We start from the raw sequence: 17,494 nt of genomic DNA on the forward strand, positions 1-17,494 counted from the left end.
GCGCGCGGGCTCGGCTCGCGCAGACGCAGTAACGCTCCTGACGCTCAGGAGTCAGGTCGCTCAACCTGGCGGGTCTCCGGGAGAGGGCGGGACCGGCTGAGGGCGGCGCGGAGGGCCCACGTGGTGCCTCGGCTTCCAGGCCCGCGGGTTTCCCAGCCTCCGCGCCCGATGTCTCTACTCTTGGGCCACCGGTGAGAGTCGCGCTCGCGTCCCCCACCCACCCATGGCAACCCGAGGGGAGGAAGTGCGTTTATCCGCCAGGGTTCTGAGTTCGGAGTGGGCGGGAGAGCTTTGAGAGATTCCGCCGCGCCACGGCTGGGCTCTGAAAGTAGGGATTCCCCTCGTCGCTACCCTGAGGCGGGGCGAGGCGGGGCGGGGCGGGCGGGAGGGACTGGCTCGGTGGGAAGGGATGCCGGGGGCAGAACCGGGTGGGCCTGTGAGGAGATTAAGCATCTTGTTTCTGGTTAAAGCGCTCAGCGGGTGCGCGTGAGGGGACGAGGCTTGGTGTTTGCGCTGACCGGGTGCGCGTGAGGGGACGAGAATTGGTGTTTGGGGTGACCAGGTGCGCCTGAGGGGACGAGGTTTGGTGTTTGCGGTGACCGGGTGCGCGTGAGGGGACGAGGTTTGGTGTTTGCGGTGACCGGGTGCGCGTGAGGGGACGAGGCTTGGTGTTTGCGCCGACCGGGTGCGCGTGAGGGGAAAAGGCTTCGGTTTCCTTTAAGCACCTACGGTGCGCACTTGGGAGGAAGCTTCGTGTTTGTTTTTGTTAAAGCGCTGAGCGGGTGCGCTGAGGGGACGAGGCTTCGGTTTGTTTCGTGAAAGAGCCCAGCGGGTGCGCTGAGGGGACAAGGCTTGGTGTTTGCGCTGACCGGGTGCGCGTGAGGGGACGAGGCTTGGTGTTTGCGGTGACCGGGTGCGCGTGAGGGGACGAGGCTTGGTGTTTGCGGTGACCGGGTGCGCGTGAGGGGACGAGGCTTGGTGTTTGCGGTGACCGGGTGCGCGTGAGGGGACGAGGCTTGGTGTTTGCGGTGACCGGGTGCGCGTGAGGGGACGAGGCTTGGTGTTTGCGGTGACCGGGTGCGCGTGAGGGGACGAGGCTTGGTGTTTGTTTCCTTTAAGCGCCAATCAGTGCGCACATGAGGGGACGAAGCTTGGTGTTTGTTTCTTTAAAGCGCCAACCGGGTGCGCACGTGAAGGGACGACGCTGTTTTCGTTCAAGCGCCAACCTGGTGTGGTGAGGGGATGAGGCCTCGTGTTTGTTTGTTTAAGCGCTAACCGGTGCACAGTTGAGGGGACGAAACTTGGTGTTTGCTTTCCTCAAAGCGCCGACCCGGTGCGCGTGAGGGGACGAAGCTTCGTGTTTGTTTCGTTCAAGCGCCCAGCTGGTGCCAACCGGGTGCGCTGAGGGGACGAGGCCTCATGTTTGTTTACTTTAAGCGCCAATCGGTGCGCACTTGAGGGGACGAAACTTGGTGTTTTTCTTAAAGTGCTGACCGCGTGCTCGTGAGGAGTCGAAGCTTCCTGTTTTCCTTCTAGCGCCAACTGGTGCGCGTGAGGGGACGGTGCGCGTGAGGGGACGAAGCTTCAAGCTTCGTGTTTGTTTCTTTAAAGTGCCAGCCGGGTGCGCACGTGAGGGGAGGAAGCTTCGTGTTAGTTTCTTTTAAAGCGCCAACTGGGTGCGCACGTGAGGGGACGACGCTTCCTGTTTGTTTTCATTTAAGCGCCAACCGGGTGCGCACGTGAGGGGACAACGCTTCCTGTTTGTTTTCATTTAAGCGGTTTAAGCGCCAACCGGGTGCGCATGTGAGGGGACAACGTTTCCTGTTTGTTTTCGTTTAAGCGCCAACCGGGTGCGCACGTGAGGGGACAATGCTTCCTGTTTGTTTTCGTTTAAGCGCCAAGCTTCCTGTTTGTTTTCCTTTAATCGGTTTAAGCGCCAACCGGGTGCGCACGTGAGGGGACAACGCTTCCTGATTGTTTTCGTTTAAGCGGTTTAAGCGCCAACTGGGTGCTCACGTGAGGGGACGACGCTTCCTGATTGTTTTCGTTCAAGCGCCATCCCCACCACCGGGCTTTCTTGCGTTCCCAAAGGTTAGCCATGGTTCTGTCCTCAGAAATCCCCGTCCCCTCTGCCTGCCCAGTAACTGTAGGCATCTTCTCTTCCAGCTCACCATGCCCCCCAAATATGACGTGTTGAGTCAAGACGAACTACGCAGAAAGCTGTACCAGACCTTCAAGGACCGAGGTATCCTGGACGCCCTCAAGGTATCCGCTTTAGGCATATCTGTTCCAGAACTTCCACAAGTGTAAGCTGTAACAGGCAGTCCACATTTAACCCCCCCCCCGTCTTGGTTTTAAAAAGATGACGATATGCAGATGGTATTGGTGAGCGCCGTCTTTACGTTTTGTAGAACTCGTTCCCCTGGAACAGTCGTCTCAAACGGTTTAGCGTTTGCCCGGTCTGAATGTGCAAATAGATTTATTGACTGACATTCAGATAGGAGCGAGTAGCTTTATAAAATGAACGCATTTTAGTAAGGTTAGACTTGTTTTATGAAGCTGGTTTGTAGGTTCCTAAGTTAATAAATGGTTTCGTAATAGTCATGTTTGAATGAACAACATTGACACCATATAGAAAACGTTAAGTGTGCTGCTTACCATAGAATAGTTTGGAGAATGAGAACTTAAAAAATGCATTGAAAGGTCTGAATATTTAATTTGGGCAGCAAATACTTATTAGTATGAATTAACAGCAAGAAGTAGGATTAATGGCAATGGATAGGATTACCTCAAACATGTTTTCATTACTACATACATTCCTGAAGTATATTTTACACTGAAAATGTGATATTTAGGAAATGTGAGTTTGTTTTTCCTTTTCCCTCCCCTATTGTTTTTGTAACTTAAAAAAACACATCACAACATCACTTCAGATTCACGTGAAAAATACAGACAAACATCAAGGAGGAAAGTCATCTCTGATTCAGCCACTTATTGGCATAATGGTGTGTGTATGTGTGTATTCTTCAATATTATATGGTAAGCATTTTCCTGTGTCCTTAAACGTTCATTGAAATCCTCATTTTCATTGGCACCAGGCCCATGTTTGGATGTATGTTTAATCTATGTAGCAGTCCTCTGGTTAATAATTAGCTTGGGCAGCAAATATTTATTAATACACTTTATATATAAATTAACAGCAAGGAGTAGGAGTAGTTCAAATGTGTTTTTATTACTATACATATTTCAGAAGTATATTTTACACTTAAAATGTTGAATAGGTTTTACCTAGGTCTATACATCCTTCAATTGCATTTCTCATTTTTGCCTAATTAAGTGGCTTTACTAATGTTCTTGTATGGCTCTTTATCCTGGAAAATCAAATCAAGGGCATGAGCATTTTTTAAGGCTCTTGGCTTCTTGTTCTAGAAAGATTGTAATAGTGTCTGTGACACCAGCAGTTTGAGAATGCTTGTCTCACTCCAATATTATTATCATGACATTTTAAAAACCAATCTAAGATTGAAAAAGCAGCCTTCATTTTAGTATTTATCCCTTTGATTGTTAATGAGGTTGCACATAGTTTCTAGCCATTTCTCTGTTTTCCATGTATTGGTAGTTTGACTCTTGCTCATTTTTTTTAGGATGTTAGTGTTTTCTTATTGTGTAAGAATTCTTTTAATAGAAACTTAATCTCTTTTGTCATTTTTGTGGCAATACTTTTAATTTGGCTCTAAAATATTGATGTTATATTTTCATATGGTCAAATATATTGACTTTTTTCTGATTATTCTCAGTAAATTTTTCTCTACTAATAGCATGAATATTCACTTTTTAAAGTTTTTTAAAAGGCTTCAGTTTTTATAGTTAGCACTTGAACCCACCTGGAATTAGTTGTAGTGTATAATAATGCATTACTACACCTTCTAATGTGGGATGGTTATTGCATTCCTGAATATGGATTTTTTTCTGTGTTTCTGGATTAGATTTGGTCCTGTTTGGCTTCCTATCTGTAGTTAAAATTGACTAATCCTTTCTTCGCTTTCCTTTGGCTTTGGTATCGGGATTATGCTAACCTTGTTCACTCTATAGCTGCCATATATCCTTGGGAGAAATGTTTCCTGTTTGCAGCTGGCTGCTGTTTCTGGAATTCCAGCTTGATCAATGAATGGCAGGGCAAAGTTTTACTCTCTCAGTCTGAGCTAATTTTTATTTTCTCAGTTCAAGGACTGTGGTTGGGGTGAGTTCACTTACTGAAATTTTTAGTGACCTAACTCATATTCTATTTGGATGTTTGAAAATAATTTGTATTTATGATTAAGTACCAAGTCACAGATATCTAGTAAAGTTTATCAAGGCCTTTTCATATTTTGAGTCTACTCAGTGTGAATTTCTGAGAGAGATGTGCTGAGGATTCCCAAGTCTCTTCTCTCCCACTTCCCCTCCCCCCACAATAATTGTATTTATTTTTACCTTAGGGACATTGCAAGGTTTAATTATGAATGGATATATCTTTGCATTGGCTGCTGGAAAGCCCCCAGCCAGTCTTGCCATTTCTTCTAGCAAGTGCTAGATGGCATGCTTTTTGTATTTGTCAATATGGGAATTCATCTATGATGTCATTTCCTTTTATTCTTCTCTTATTTTCCTCTTAACCTGCTTATGTCACTCATTTAAATTTTATCCTATATCAGTACTTGTTTGTAGGACACCCTGAATCACTTTTATCAATTAAGCTGGATCTAAATATACTACTACTTTAGCATGTTACAAATCTCATTAAACCATCTCTAAATTTTACTGGTGGAGAATGCTGTAGTTTCTCTTGTTTTATTATTTCTGTTACTGAATGACATTAGATGAGGCAGAGCATGCATATTCTGCTCAATGTAAATGTCTATTGTACTATAGGATTTTTGATGTATGAGTCTTGTTCTATACTGGTAGTTATATATAGAGGTATAGCAACTCCATTAGTTTCTTGCTTGTACTCTATTAATATGAATACATTAGCTATTACTTAGTGTTGAACTCCATGGATATAGGCAGCATACTCTTAAGCTCAGCCCAATTATGTTTCCAGCTTATATGCACAATAGATTAGAAAAATATCCAGTAGTTAATTTAGAGATTTTCTTAAAACCCAAAGGAATAATAACACTAGTTATAACCTTTAAAAAATTAACCCACCTTGAACCTACATTTCCTTATTTATAAAATGTGTTGAGATGTAAATACTATATATGAAACTGCCTGTTAATAAGCCGTCTTTAGGTTTACTGATTTCTCTCTTGCATATGTTACTTCCTTTTGGGGAATTTCATTTTTATCAATATGCTCAATAAACTGGTTTCACCCAATATTGTTTTCATAACCTCCAACAATCCACAGAATTCTGTTGAGGAAGTAGCAGAATTTTCTCTGATGATTGCTGTCTTGACCAAAGGCTGCTGAAATGGGCTCATAGGGAAGAAAGAGTCTACATGTGTTCTGACCACCAGTTCACTTGGAAAGCTTTCACTGATGAAAGCAGACTTCTTTGGCCAGAACCCATGGCCTGCTTGTCTTACAGGGTAAGACAAAGTGTGCAACAAAGAAGTTCTAACTTCTGTCCATGGATCTAGAACCACTGTGGAAATAAAAGGTTTCTAAATCGTGTGGCAAATCTGTGTATCTCCAGTGCAACAGTCCTGCTAAAAGTATTTTCCCTCTTGTCTCTTTTCTCTTTTTTTGTCGTTGGACTAGACACAACTGAGAAAGCAGCTCATTCAAGAATTGATGCACCCTGTATTGAGCGGAGAAATGCGGCCCTCATCCATTTCAGTGGAAGGGAGCGCCCTTTTAATAGGCGCTTCTAATTCCCTAGTGGCAGATCATTTACAAAGATGTGGCTATGAGTATTCACTTTCAGTTTTCTTCCCAGAAAGTGGCTTGGCAGAAGAAAAGGTAAAGTTTTCCTCATTGTTTCCGAATTTTCTATTAACAGCCTTTTCACCCCAGATGATAATAAAGTGCTGCACAGTAGCCTAGTGCTCCTTGGCTGGCTTGGTCCATTTCTCAGTCATCCTTTATATAATGCACCAAAGGAGTACTCAGTTTGATATATCAGTTCCTGATTATCTTCACAATTTAACAAAAGATTATCTTCATTAATCTTTTGTTAAATTGTGATGTGTAGAATCACGAAATGTTTCGGAGTTAGAATTGATCTTATGTTCCATGTAGTTGACTCAGACTCATAACTGCCATTTATGTTGACTGTTGTGAGCTTGGCACTGGGCTAGTCACACTGCAGGTGTACCTGTGTCCCAGATGATGAGGAACCAGAGTCTGGAGAGGTGAGTGATTTGTTCAAGGTCACAGGATTTTGAGGTGGCAACATAAGGCAGTAAATCTAGATCTCTAAAATGTGCTCTTTATGATGCCACAGTCTCTGTTTCTAGATATTTCTCTTTATGATTATATAACAGAAGTGGAATAGATGAACTTTTTAAAAATCTGTAGTGTTCTCAAATATTAAAACACGTTTTATCACTTTTCTAATTATTTTAACTATTCCTCCACCATTACCATTGAACATACTAGTCACACTTTATTAGTATTTTAAAGGCAGATATAGCAAACTTTCCGTATATTTTTTAAGTAGACTTAACTTTTTAGAGCAGTTTAGGTTCACTGCAAAATTGAGCAGAAAGAGAGAGTTCCCTTATGCCCTCTCCCCCCATACATGCACAGCCTCCCTCATTGTCAACATTTTTACAATGAGCCTACATTGTGGCATCATTATCACCTGAAATCCATAGTTGACATTAGGGTGCACTCTGTGTTGTCCCTGTGTTTTATCTTTATCTTATCTGTAATTGACCAAAAGTTTTATATTCAGAAGTTTTAAGAAATCATGAATAGTTCTAATATTTGAAAAACTTAAAATTTACATATGCTGTATTTATTCATTAAGCAACCAAATTTTACTTATCAACATTAGGAATTCTTTTTCGGTCCATCAGTGTCTAAGTTTGTCATTACATTTCACAATTTTATTTTTGCATGAGCAATAGTCAATTATATAGTGATTAGAGCAGTAATTAATCTACCTCACATGCTTGAAGGTTTTTACTACTATAAAATGCCATGCAGAATATTTTCTTTAAAGGAAAACCAATAGAAAATAAGTCATGTCAATGTTCTCAGCATAGATGTAGTAAGTGATACTGTATTGGGAATATACACTGAGTGGCCAGATTATGATCTCTGAACACATAATAATCTAGCCATTCAGTGTATATCCTGTATAATAAAAGACTAATATGCAAATTGTCCCCTCGTTTGACCAGCAGGCAGGTCTGCCAACCGCCCATGACCCCTCCCCTTGGCCAGGTTGGCTGGACCCCACCCATGCATACGAATTCATGCACCGGGCCTTTCATTTTATATATATAATATTTCTCTCTCTCTCTCTCTCTCTCTCTCTCTCTCTCTCTCTCACTCTCACTCTCACTCTCACTCTCTCTCTCACACTCTCACTGAGTGGCCTGATTATTATGTGTTCAGAGATCATAATAATCTGGTCACTCAGTGTATATTAAGAATAGCTACCCAGAATGTTTGTTTAAAACTATTTGCAGTATGCTTTAGTCATTCATAGTTGTAAAGACAGTAAAAATTTGGTTTCTTTACATTTTGAAGCAATAATTTTTTTAAAAATTCATTGCAGTTTAAAGACCCTGGCATTCACTCATGACTCTCTTCATTGGTTCATCAAATGTTTGAGTGTTTATCATCTGTAAGGCACTAATCATTTTTGTCATTTGTTAGGCATATCTTCATTGTGAAATATTTGGAAATTAATTACATGATCAAGAAAAAATATTTATATCAATATGTTATTGTAATTTATTTAGTAGTATAAGAAACAGCTTCAATTTTATATTAGCAGTTATCTTTTTTTATTTAATCTGAAGATGATTTCTAGTCATATTCAGAAACATCTTAATTCATCATTTAAACATTAATGTAAAAATGTCTGTCTAATATTTTTTTCCTTCAGGTATTTACTATGCAGGATCTATTACAACTCATTAAAATCAAGCCTGAATCCAGTCTCTACAAATCACTGGTAGGATTATTTAGTTTTTATAACCTGCTTTGGTTTGTTAATTATATCTGAATAGTTGAATAAAAGTGAAATGTTTTCTTTTAATAGGTCTCAGGATTTGATAAAGAAAACAAAAAAGGTAGGAGCTTTCATCTTTACAGAGATATAGTACCATCTTTGTCATGTATTTTTCCTATAAAAGTATGAAACAATTTTTAGAGGGAAGAATAGGGAATCAAATTTGAATTAAATTATGGATTTTTTTGCTGACAATAACTGACCTTTTTAATAAACAGTAGAGTCCATCTATTGTTTTGACAAATGTAGATCATTTCCTCTAAACTTCAATTTTTTAAATAGCTCCTAGATACTCAAATAAGATACACTTTGAATAATTATAGAGGTAGTGTTTGTACTTCAACTGGGTTTTCAAACTTCCAGTAGCATTTTAATGAATTTCCTTTGTTCAAAGCTTAGTCTGGCTGAAAGGAAACATCAATTGAGCTTCCCAGCTTCATCTAGCATCCTAGTAAAATTTCTTAAACTCAAAAACTATGAATAGCAGACATGTCAGGAATCCTAGTGGCAAAGTTTATATAGAACTTTGGGCTAACTGTAAAATAGCCACTGTTAAAATGAAGTGATTTTAAAACTTGGTGACTTCCAATTAAGAAGTTAAGGCCATCAGAAAACATGTAGGAAGATATTTTGCACCTAACTGTTGTCTATCCCCTGACAGGGACCTGTGTGTCTGTTATGAAAACAAACACAAATGAGGTCATATTATAGATAACTGTTTTCTGACTTGCTTTCTTTGGCCACCAATATATCTTTCTATAGCCATATTTAGACTATTTTTAAAAAACGTAGTTAACCACCTGCTGATGGAGGTTTCGTTGTTTTCTTATTTGGGTTTTTCCATTAGAAGCAGTGTGCAGTGTGTACACCCTTTGTGTACAGTTTACCCTTTGTGGAAGTGTAGCTGTGTGAATTCCTAGAGGTGAAAAGACTAGGTTAAAGGGCATGTTCATTTTGAATACACAGATATTGACAAATTTCCCTCCTGAGTGATTGAGCCTGCCAGTCTCCCGACTCTTGTCAGCATTTCACATATGATCAGAGTTTTAATCTTAGCAGTCTAATTGGGAAAATAGGATCTCTTTGTTGTAGTATTAACTTGCATTTGTTTATGACTTTGACATTAAAAATTTTCCCTCTAAATTCTTTGTCCATGCCCTTTTAAGAATTTTCTTACTGATTTGTAAGATCTCTTTTATATATGAAAATTAGTGCTCTGTCTCCAAAATATAGTAACTATTTTTTCCAGCTATCATTTGTCTTTTGACTGTATTTCATGCCACATATAAGTTCTTAATTTTTATGTTGTTAAATATTTCTCTTTATCACTTCTAGATTTTTGTGTCATGCTTGGGAAGGACTTCCCTCAAACTATTCTTTAAAAATACATAATGTAAAACAGGATAATGTGATAAACCCCAAATTTGTAAACCGTGACTGAGCAATGGTTGAATGAAAGTTGTAAGACCAAACTTACGTACATTGTGTTTTTTTAGGTTTTCTCTTGGAGTTTCTAAAAGAAATGGCACAGTATCTTCAGGCTAAAGAGACTTGTGACATGGATACTCAGACAACTCCGATGTTGCCTAGCAAAGACTCTCTTGGTAATTGCAGGCTTCTTTCATAATTTCAGGTTTTCTGTTTTGTTTTTTTGAATGAAGGAAATGACCTCCTTTCCCATGTTGTCTGTGTTCCTAGACTGGGAGGGATGTAAACTGCAGGGGGGATGCTCATTTCCTCTTGTGTCATTGCTGGAAGGGACCAGTTCTTCCTTCAGTGCTGCCCCTCCCTCCATGATCACCAGGGGGATGCAGAGGCCCACATTCTTGTTTGTTGGCTTGAACATCTCAACTGGGAGGCTTTCCCCTGTTTTATCTAACTTTATCTTATAGCCACTAATGTGAGAAGAGCTAGGCTGTTTATATCGCGGAGAACTAGAGAAGTCAGTGGCCCATCACTTCATTTTATAGTTGAGGAAACCAAGGTCGCCAGACAAAGGAAAAGCAACTTGGAAACACCCAGTTTGGGTCAGAACTGAAACTGGAGTCCAAGTTTTCTGGTCCATGATCCAGATCCTTTTCCATGGTACAGCCTTTCTACATACAGTACCATCATGTCTTTAGTTGTATGCTCAGAAGAGAAACAGCTGGCTAAAATGCTGTGATTAATCCTGGCTCCTCCTTACTCATAAGGAGCAATAACTTGTTAGACAATAAGATCAAATATCTTAATCTGCTTCTGCCAGCCTTTTTTTTTCCTGTGCATACTTTTTGGTGGGCACTGGTGTTCACATGGTTGAGATTGCACTCTTGGTGTGGGTTTGCACTCTAGTTAACGTTTGATTTCGATCCACATTTGGTGTGAGGGCTGTGGGTATGCTGGAGAGAGCACTGGAATGAGAGAATCAGCAGACCTGGATTTCGTCCCAGTTATGCCATTGTATAGTTGCTTAGCCCTCTGGGAGTCACCTACACTGTGTGGGCACCTGTGTCCTCTGTAAAATGGAAGACTTGAAATTCATGATCTTTGATTCATTTTAAGGTCAGTGTTTTGAACATGTGACTCAACTTTCACCAAAGACCAATAAAAGAACTCTCTGCTTTGGCACTTAGAGACTGGAAAGAGATGCCAGTGTTTTCTGACTTAAACTTTGCTTTCTTTTTCACTGACATTGTATGATGAAAATTTTCAAACATTCAAAAAGTTAAAAGTTTTACAGTTCACCATTAAATTTGTGTTCTACTTGCTTGATCACTTTCTGTCCATTCAGTAATCTATCTTAATTTTTTGAATTATTTCAAAGTAAACTGCAGACCTCCCTGCTCTCATCCCTGTACTCTGCTTTTGGACAGACCTCTTGGCTCACCTGACCTCATTCCTCTACTCTAACTGCCTGTGTTTTTTTAATAGCTGAGAAGCTTCAGCATATTGACGATCAGTTTGCAGGTGCTTACCCTCAGCATCCAAAATTAGACTCTTTAGAAAAGAAGTTAAATGAATATAAGAGAGAAATAGAACAACAGCTTCAGGCAGAAATGCATGAAAAGGTAAGCTTATCTTGTTGCTATTAACAAAATGATATTTTTGTTTGTTAATCTTAGGTATGTAGGGAAATATCTAGAATCTTTATTAATGTAATGAATATGATACTATACTATTGTGCATGATATTTTTCTTTCCACTTGATGCCATTTCTTTTTGCCTTTTGAATGAATCCTGATAGGTACAGTGAATGAGATGGAAGTAAAGGTGAATTAAACTAAATATATTTAGAGTGTGAATGTTAAACCTAACCATGGAGAATTTGTTACTATTTTTATAGTACTGTTACTGGTACTTACAATTATTTGTGATCAATTGGCAGTTGAAGCATTTCAAAAATACTGAAATAATAAAAATTAAAATGGAAGAGAAAAGAAAGTCTGAAAAGGAAATAGCAAAGTTCTGGAGTGAGGTTGAGAGAACTTGTCAAGCAAAATCCGAAGCCCTCCTTAATCGGGAAAAGATATCCCTGGAGAGAATTCAGAAACACCAGGAGGTAATATTTTAAACTTGTTTAATGGGTGGCTCTTTCTGCAGCTGTTAGATTGGCTCAAAGTCCAGGAGCGAGATGGGACATTTGATGGAACAATTGATGGCCCAGGCCCTAGAGGACCAGTAAGGACCGTGGTCAAGAGTACACGTGGAAGAATCAGCCTTGAAAAGGATATGTAGACTTCTTTTTCCGAGACTGCTGGAAGGAAAAGTGGAAGTGAATGTTCGTGTCAGAAGTGTGAGACACTCGCAGTAAATTAGCAGCAGATGTGAGGATTAGGTAGTGACCTTGTGGAGAGGATCAGAGGTGTGGAATGGCTACTGTAATGGGGGAGGGGGAGGAGCAGAGCAGCTCTCTGACGCAGATGGGACTGCTTGAGCTGTTTTGGGGTTCCTGCTGAAGTGGGCAACCTGGAATTGAAGTAGAACTAACCAGGTAATTGTAGGTGATTGTTCTGTTGTAGCTCTTGGGCGGATTTGGAAGCTCAGTGAGAGCAGAAAGATGGTGGTGGTTGGGGAGTGGGGCTTTATAGAGCTGAATTTATTTGATTTGAGAAAGAGCCTGTTTAATTGAAGACATTGGGGTTCAGCATGATGGTGAATAGAACCGGAGCAGAGGGTGGATGGCTATTAACCCAGGGGAGAAGGGAGAGCTACATGGCCATCTCATAGACATCTAGGAGTAGGTCTGGAGATACTGGCAGATGGAAGAATAAGGGGTGGACCAAGAGAACAGAGTTGCAATTGAGCTTCTAGGTGAAGTTGGAAACCAGATGCACTGTGCTTCTATCCAAGCAAAGGCGAAGGTTCCTGGAGTTAGAAGGGCCTGGGGCTGTAAGCATCATCCATGTGGCCATTTGATCTTGGCACCCAGGAAAGTGACTGGACAGGATGTGGAGTGATTGAGGAGTGGCGGGAAGTGTGTGTCAGCAGCAGGGATTGGATCCACTCCTTTAGGGAAAACAGTTCCTTTCCCAAGGGGGTCAGACCTGATTGGATTGGGGGCACGGTGTCCTATGTGCAGCCAGAACTTACTGATGCCAGGAGATGGTCGAGTAAAAGGCTTCCTCCTGGCATCAATCCTTACTTGGAGCTTCTCAGTAAGACCCAGTTATTAATGGTGATTGCATCCCCTCTGATTTTGTGTAGCATTTCTGGGAATTGCACTCATTTTAGCTATAAAAATAAATGGAAGCACTGGTTTTCGAGATGATGGGTTGTGTTCAGACTAACACTTTCATCTTCAAGGTAGTTGACTGACTAGATTAGATCAACCAGTTAGTTGACAGCTGCTGTCTCCATTTAGTCACAGATTCCCTGAAGGCTCTGGAGAAGGTTGTCATCCTCAAAAAGGCACCTTGCCTTTACTCTGCCACCCGAATGTCTGTCCCCTTCTCTCCCTGGTAAAACTGTCCTGTCCTTCAAACTCCAGCTTAAATGATGCCTCCTGGTACACCTTCCTTGATTCCCATTGATGGACTCATTTTAGGTGTCATTCCTGCCGTGGAGACTGGACTCTGGTTGTGAAATCATCACATTGTAGTATGATTGTTTCTCTCTCCCTGAATCATCACATTGTAGTATGATGGTTTCTCCCTTAGTAAATCGTGAATTTTTTCAGTTCGCAGGCCGACGCTCTATCCACTGAGCCAAACCGGTTTTGGCTAATCGTGAATTTTTTAAAAGATGGGGACTGTATTCATCTTTTCATATCCAGCTCCCAGTGTGCTTTCTGACATGATATTCAGTAAATCTTTGCTCGGTGAACACGCAAATGGAAGTGTGGCCTGTTTTTCGGGGCTTCATACCAGCTTGCTCATGCTGACTGAGGCAGAACCCCCTATGAATTGAAACTTTCAGGCAACAATTGCTGAACCATGGGGATTCTGCTTTGTTAAGTTTTATTGTTGAATGTGTGTTTCATTTCTTTTTTTAATTGAATTTATCAAAATTTTAAGTAACAGATGTTAAGTAGAATAATTACACAGGGATGTTAGGAATATAGGGTAATGTAGCTTAACAGTAATGGGGGGAGTAGTAAGTTCTTGTGTAACTAGAACAGGCAAAATGCATACCTTGAGGTGGAACCTCTTGAAAGTGAAATTGTTCCTCTAAATGTCTGTACTTTGTTCTCTGGAATGTAAGAAGCAGTCCATTAGTCCAAATCTGTTTTATTTTCTTTAGCTTGCTTGCTAAAAATTAATGCTTTCCTATACAGATGGAGACAAAAGAAATTTATGCTCAAAGGCAGCTTCTACTAAAAGATATTGATTTGGTAAGAGGCAGAGAAGCAGAGCTGAAACAAAGAATTGAAGCTTTTGATTTGTAAGTAATGTTTTCATTTTTAATATTCAGAGTCTGTGAGTTTAAGAAGAACTAAATACATATAATTATTCTAATGCTAATTGCCAAGTAGAGTTCTTGGTTGTAAAGGTGCCATCACCTGGTTTTAAAAGGCACAAGTTGAGAGAAACAAAGACTAGGATTTTGCTTTTGAAATATTAGACATTGGGATGAATAGCAGAGTGAGACACCATCATCAGGCTACAGTAAAACCAGACCAGTACTTGGAAGAAGCTAACAACTCTTAAGAAATCATGTTGCACACTTACATTCAGTCATTCAGACCTAACGGTTGCATATGCATAAAGTAACTGAATTACAAACATTTAACTGCTTTGCTGTCAGAGGAAATGCGGTGGCTCTGACTTGACTTGTACTGGGTGAAACTGTGAAGTGTGTGTACTTTTTTAAAGTACTTACCAATGTTTAATTCACATCTTACCTGACATTAATGGCAAGCTCATCAGTCTCATTTATGCAATAAGCTTTCTTTTCCATTAGGTTCTGCTATTAGTTGACACTCACAGATATTCTTATTTCATTAAAGGATTTGTCCCTAGACTTCATTAATGTTCTCTCATTTAATTATTTTTATTGATTTCAGAGAGGAAGGGAGAGAGATGGAAACATCAATGATGAGAGAGAATCATTGATTGGCTGCCTCCTGCACGTCCCACACTGGGGATTGAGCCTGCAACCCAGGCCTGTGTCCCTGACCGGAATCGAACCTAGGACCATTCAGTCTGCAGGCCGACGCTCTATCCACTGAGCCAGACCAGCTAGGGGATGTTCTCTCATTTATATAGGCTCAATTCATTTTATTTTTCCTCTCTGCCTAACTTACTCTGTTTTATGCAATAGTGAAGTGATAAATTGATCATGAGAGCAAAGAAAAAGTGACAAAATTTGGATGGAGATGGCTCATGATTATATCATCACTTTATCTTCACTTCCCCTAACCCCGTGGTCAGCAAACTGCTGCTCTCGAGCCACATGCGCCTCTTTGGCCCCTTGAGTGTGGCTCTTCCACAAAATACCACGGCCTGGGCGAGTCTATGTTGAAGAAGTGGCGTTAGAAGAAGTTTAAGTTTAAAGATTTGGCTCTCCAAAGAAATTTCAATCATTGTACTGTTGATATTTGGCTCTGTTGACTAATGAGTTTGCCGACCACTGCCCTAACCCTTCCTCGCTTCTAAGGATGCTGTATAAGCCAGTAAATGTTTACTGCTCCATTGCTTTACAGATTAGCCAGCAGAGGGAGCTAACACAAAGAGCTTTTATTTCTTGGAATGGTCAGCTTTCCCTAGCATTTCCCATGGCTTGATCTAAGTACCTATGAACCTGATTCCCTGGATCTGGGTTTGGTTTGTGGTTGATTTAAGGTCTCACTTGAAGATCATTCCATTCTTCAGTATTTGGAAGTTCTCATTGATCCATCTACCTTTTCTCTCTCGTTTGGCACTCTTTTTTTCAATATTCAATCACTAGATTATTAAATTCCAAAAATAAATCTGTCTTTAATATCTATGGGCTAATCAGTTAAATCTCACAGAAACAATCTTACAGAAGAACAAGTACTAAAGTACACTAAAGTTTGGTATGTAGCTTTAATGTAATAGCATTATTCTTTCACCTCTGGATTGATTACGGCCATTTATCATCTGTAACTTTTTAAAATGTGGGTTGTCTTTTGTGAAAAAGCACTTTGGTCTGGACACTTTCCCACTCCCTGCAGCCTGGTGCCACCATGCTGCTCCATCTGCTATTTCAGATCTGACGTAACTCGGTCAGTTCATAAAATAGATGGAGGACTCCGGCTATTTCCATTTATTTCCCAGAGGTGACAGTCACATAACAGTTTTAGTCCATGGAGCTAAAAATCACATATTTTTTCTCTTAAAGCCTTTATTTCAGATATTACAGCTTTTTATCTGCTTTTTATGTTTTTGCTAATTTCAGGGCCCAGAAGCTACAACAAGAAAAACACAAAAGTGTGGCTGATGCACTTAAGAGACGGGAACTGAATATAAAGAGTATGGAAGAGACCTTTGACCAGAAGCTCAAGAATGAAATTCTAAAGTAATTGTTTGGCATTCTTAAATAAGTAATATGTTTGAATTAAGTTGATGGCAACACTAGTGAAGTAGATAAGACTAACATTTTCTGGTGAAAGTTCATGTTTTCATTGATAGTCAAGCCTTTCCCATGAGTATTTAAGATAGTTTTACAGAGTTACAGTACAGAGAATAGCATCTCTGCTCTTTCTTACTCGTAGCTTCTCTAACATGTATTGAGGGCCTGTAATTTGCTTTTATTTTTAGGGTACCTTGTGACTTTCTCAGCTCACACTGCTGATGAGCTATAAAAGTGGAATTATAATCACCTTTAGATCTCTTTTTCCATACCCCACTCGTACTGCCACTAAGATGGTGGTATCTAACAATTTATTCTACCTAGTGGTTATAGTGTTTGTCAGGGGACATGTACCTTTTTTCCTTCAAGATTCTGCAAAGCCAGAATCAAAAGAAACAAACTGAAATTAACTATATGAAGCAAAAAAAATGATACAGGGAAAGGAAAATACAGATAACTGGTTACTATGGCTTTCCTATCGTCTGAGTTTTATTGTATTACAGTGACTAATATCTTAATGCAAAGATGTTAAGCCCATATGGTAACTTTTCTCACCAGTGCTCAGTATAGTATCTAGCACATAATAAGTGTTCACTTGCCAAAACCAGTTTGGCTCTGTGGATAGAGCATCGGTCTGTGGACTGAAAGGTCCCAGGTTCGATTCCGGTCAGGGGCATGTACATTGGTTGCGGGCACATCCCAAGTAGGGGGCGTGCAGGAGGCAGCTGGTCGATGTTTCTCTCTCATCGATGTTTCTAGCTCTCTATCTCTCTCCCTTCCTCTCTGTAAAAAATCAATAAAATATATATATTTTAAAAAAAAATAAGTGTTCACTTAATATTCGCTGAGTAAATTCTTGTTGAAGAGATATCTCAACTGAGCTGCTCTGGTATTTCTTAATCATCGGCCCCTTTTTACTGCCTTGCCCATAATTTGTCATTAATATTCCATTACATAGTACTTGCAAATATTTCTTGAGCTTATTCTTTTTGTAATCTTTATTGTTGAAAGTATTGCGTATGTCCCTTTTTTCCCCTATTGATCCCTTCTAGCCTGCTACTGCCCCTCCCCCCAAGGCCTTCACCATCTTGAGGCTTATTCTTTAAAAGAATTCTGATAAAAATATAGTACCTTTCCATATATTGAGTTTGAAATGATGGATGTTATCGCTCCATACTTTTATGTGAGCTCCTCGAGTATAGTAGCAAACACTGACATATCTGTAGTTGTTAAACTTTTAGGATTAAATGAGTAAGTGTGTATATTAACTTACACTGCCACGTAGATCATGAGCTGTTTGGTGTTATTTGT

The 17,494-nt window shown here is 40.2% G+C and overlaps 1 protein-coding gene across 6 annotated transcripts in view; it reads left to right on the plus strand.

Moving 5' to 3' along the window:
* Positions 1 to 45: 45 nt before the first annotated feature.
* The window catches only part of OFD1 (OFD1 centriole and centriolar satellite protein), a 36,068-nt gene continuing 18,619 nt past the window's right edge, over positions 46 to 17,494 (plus strand). For 2 of the 6 annotated variants that reach the window (XM_079764483.1, XM_079764488.1), the window contains exons 1-10: positions 46 to 191; positions 2,167 to 2,265; positions 5,746 to 5,946; positions 8,048 to 8,116; positions 8,204 to 8,234; positions 9,670 to 9,777; positions 11,084 to 11,220; positions 11,538 to 11,711; positions 13,926 to 14,032; positions 16,010 to 16,129. In XM_079764483.1, coding sequence (XP_079620609.1) covers positions 2,173 to 2,265; positions 5,746 to 5,946; positions 8,048 to 8,116; positions 8,204 to 8,234; positions 9,670 to 9,777; positions 11,084 to 11,220; positions 11,538 to 11,711; positions 13,926 to 14,032; positions 16,010 to 16,129 — 1,040 coding nt within the window. In that variant the 5' untranslated portion in view covers positions 46 to 191; positions 2,167 to 2,172. Of the gene's footprint in view, positions 192 to 412; positions 522 to 542; positions 563 to 1,952; positions 2,092 to 2,166; positions 2,266 to 5,745; positions 5,947 to 8,047; positions 8,117 to 8,203; positions 8,235 to 9,669; positions 9,778 to 11,083; positions 11,221 to 11,537; positions 11,712 to 13,925; positions 14,033 to 16,009; positions 16,130 to 17,494 lie in introns of those variants that run through there. The other 4 variants (XM_079764485.1, XM_079764487.1, XM_079764486.1 and 1 more) reach the window with 4 other exon arrangements.

The sequence above is a fragment of the Cnephaeus nilssonii genome, assembly GCF_951640355.1.
Source record: "Cnephaeus nilssonii genome assembly, chromosome: X".
NCBI lineage: Eukaryota > Metazoa > Chordata > Mammalia > Chiroptera > Vespertilionidae > Cnephaeus > Cnephaeus nilssonii.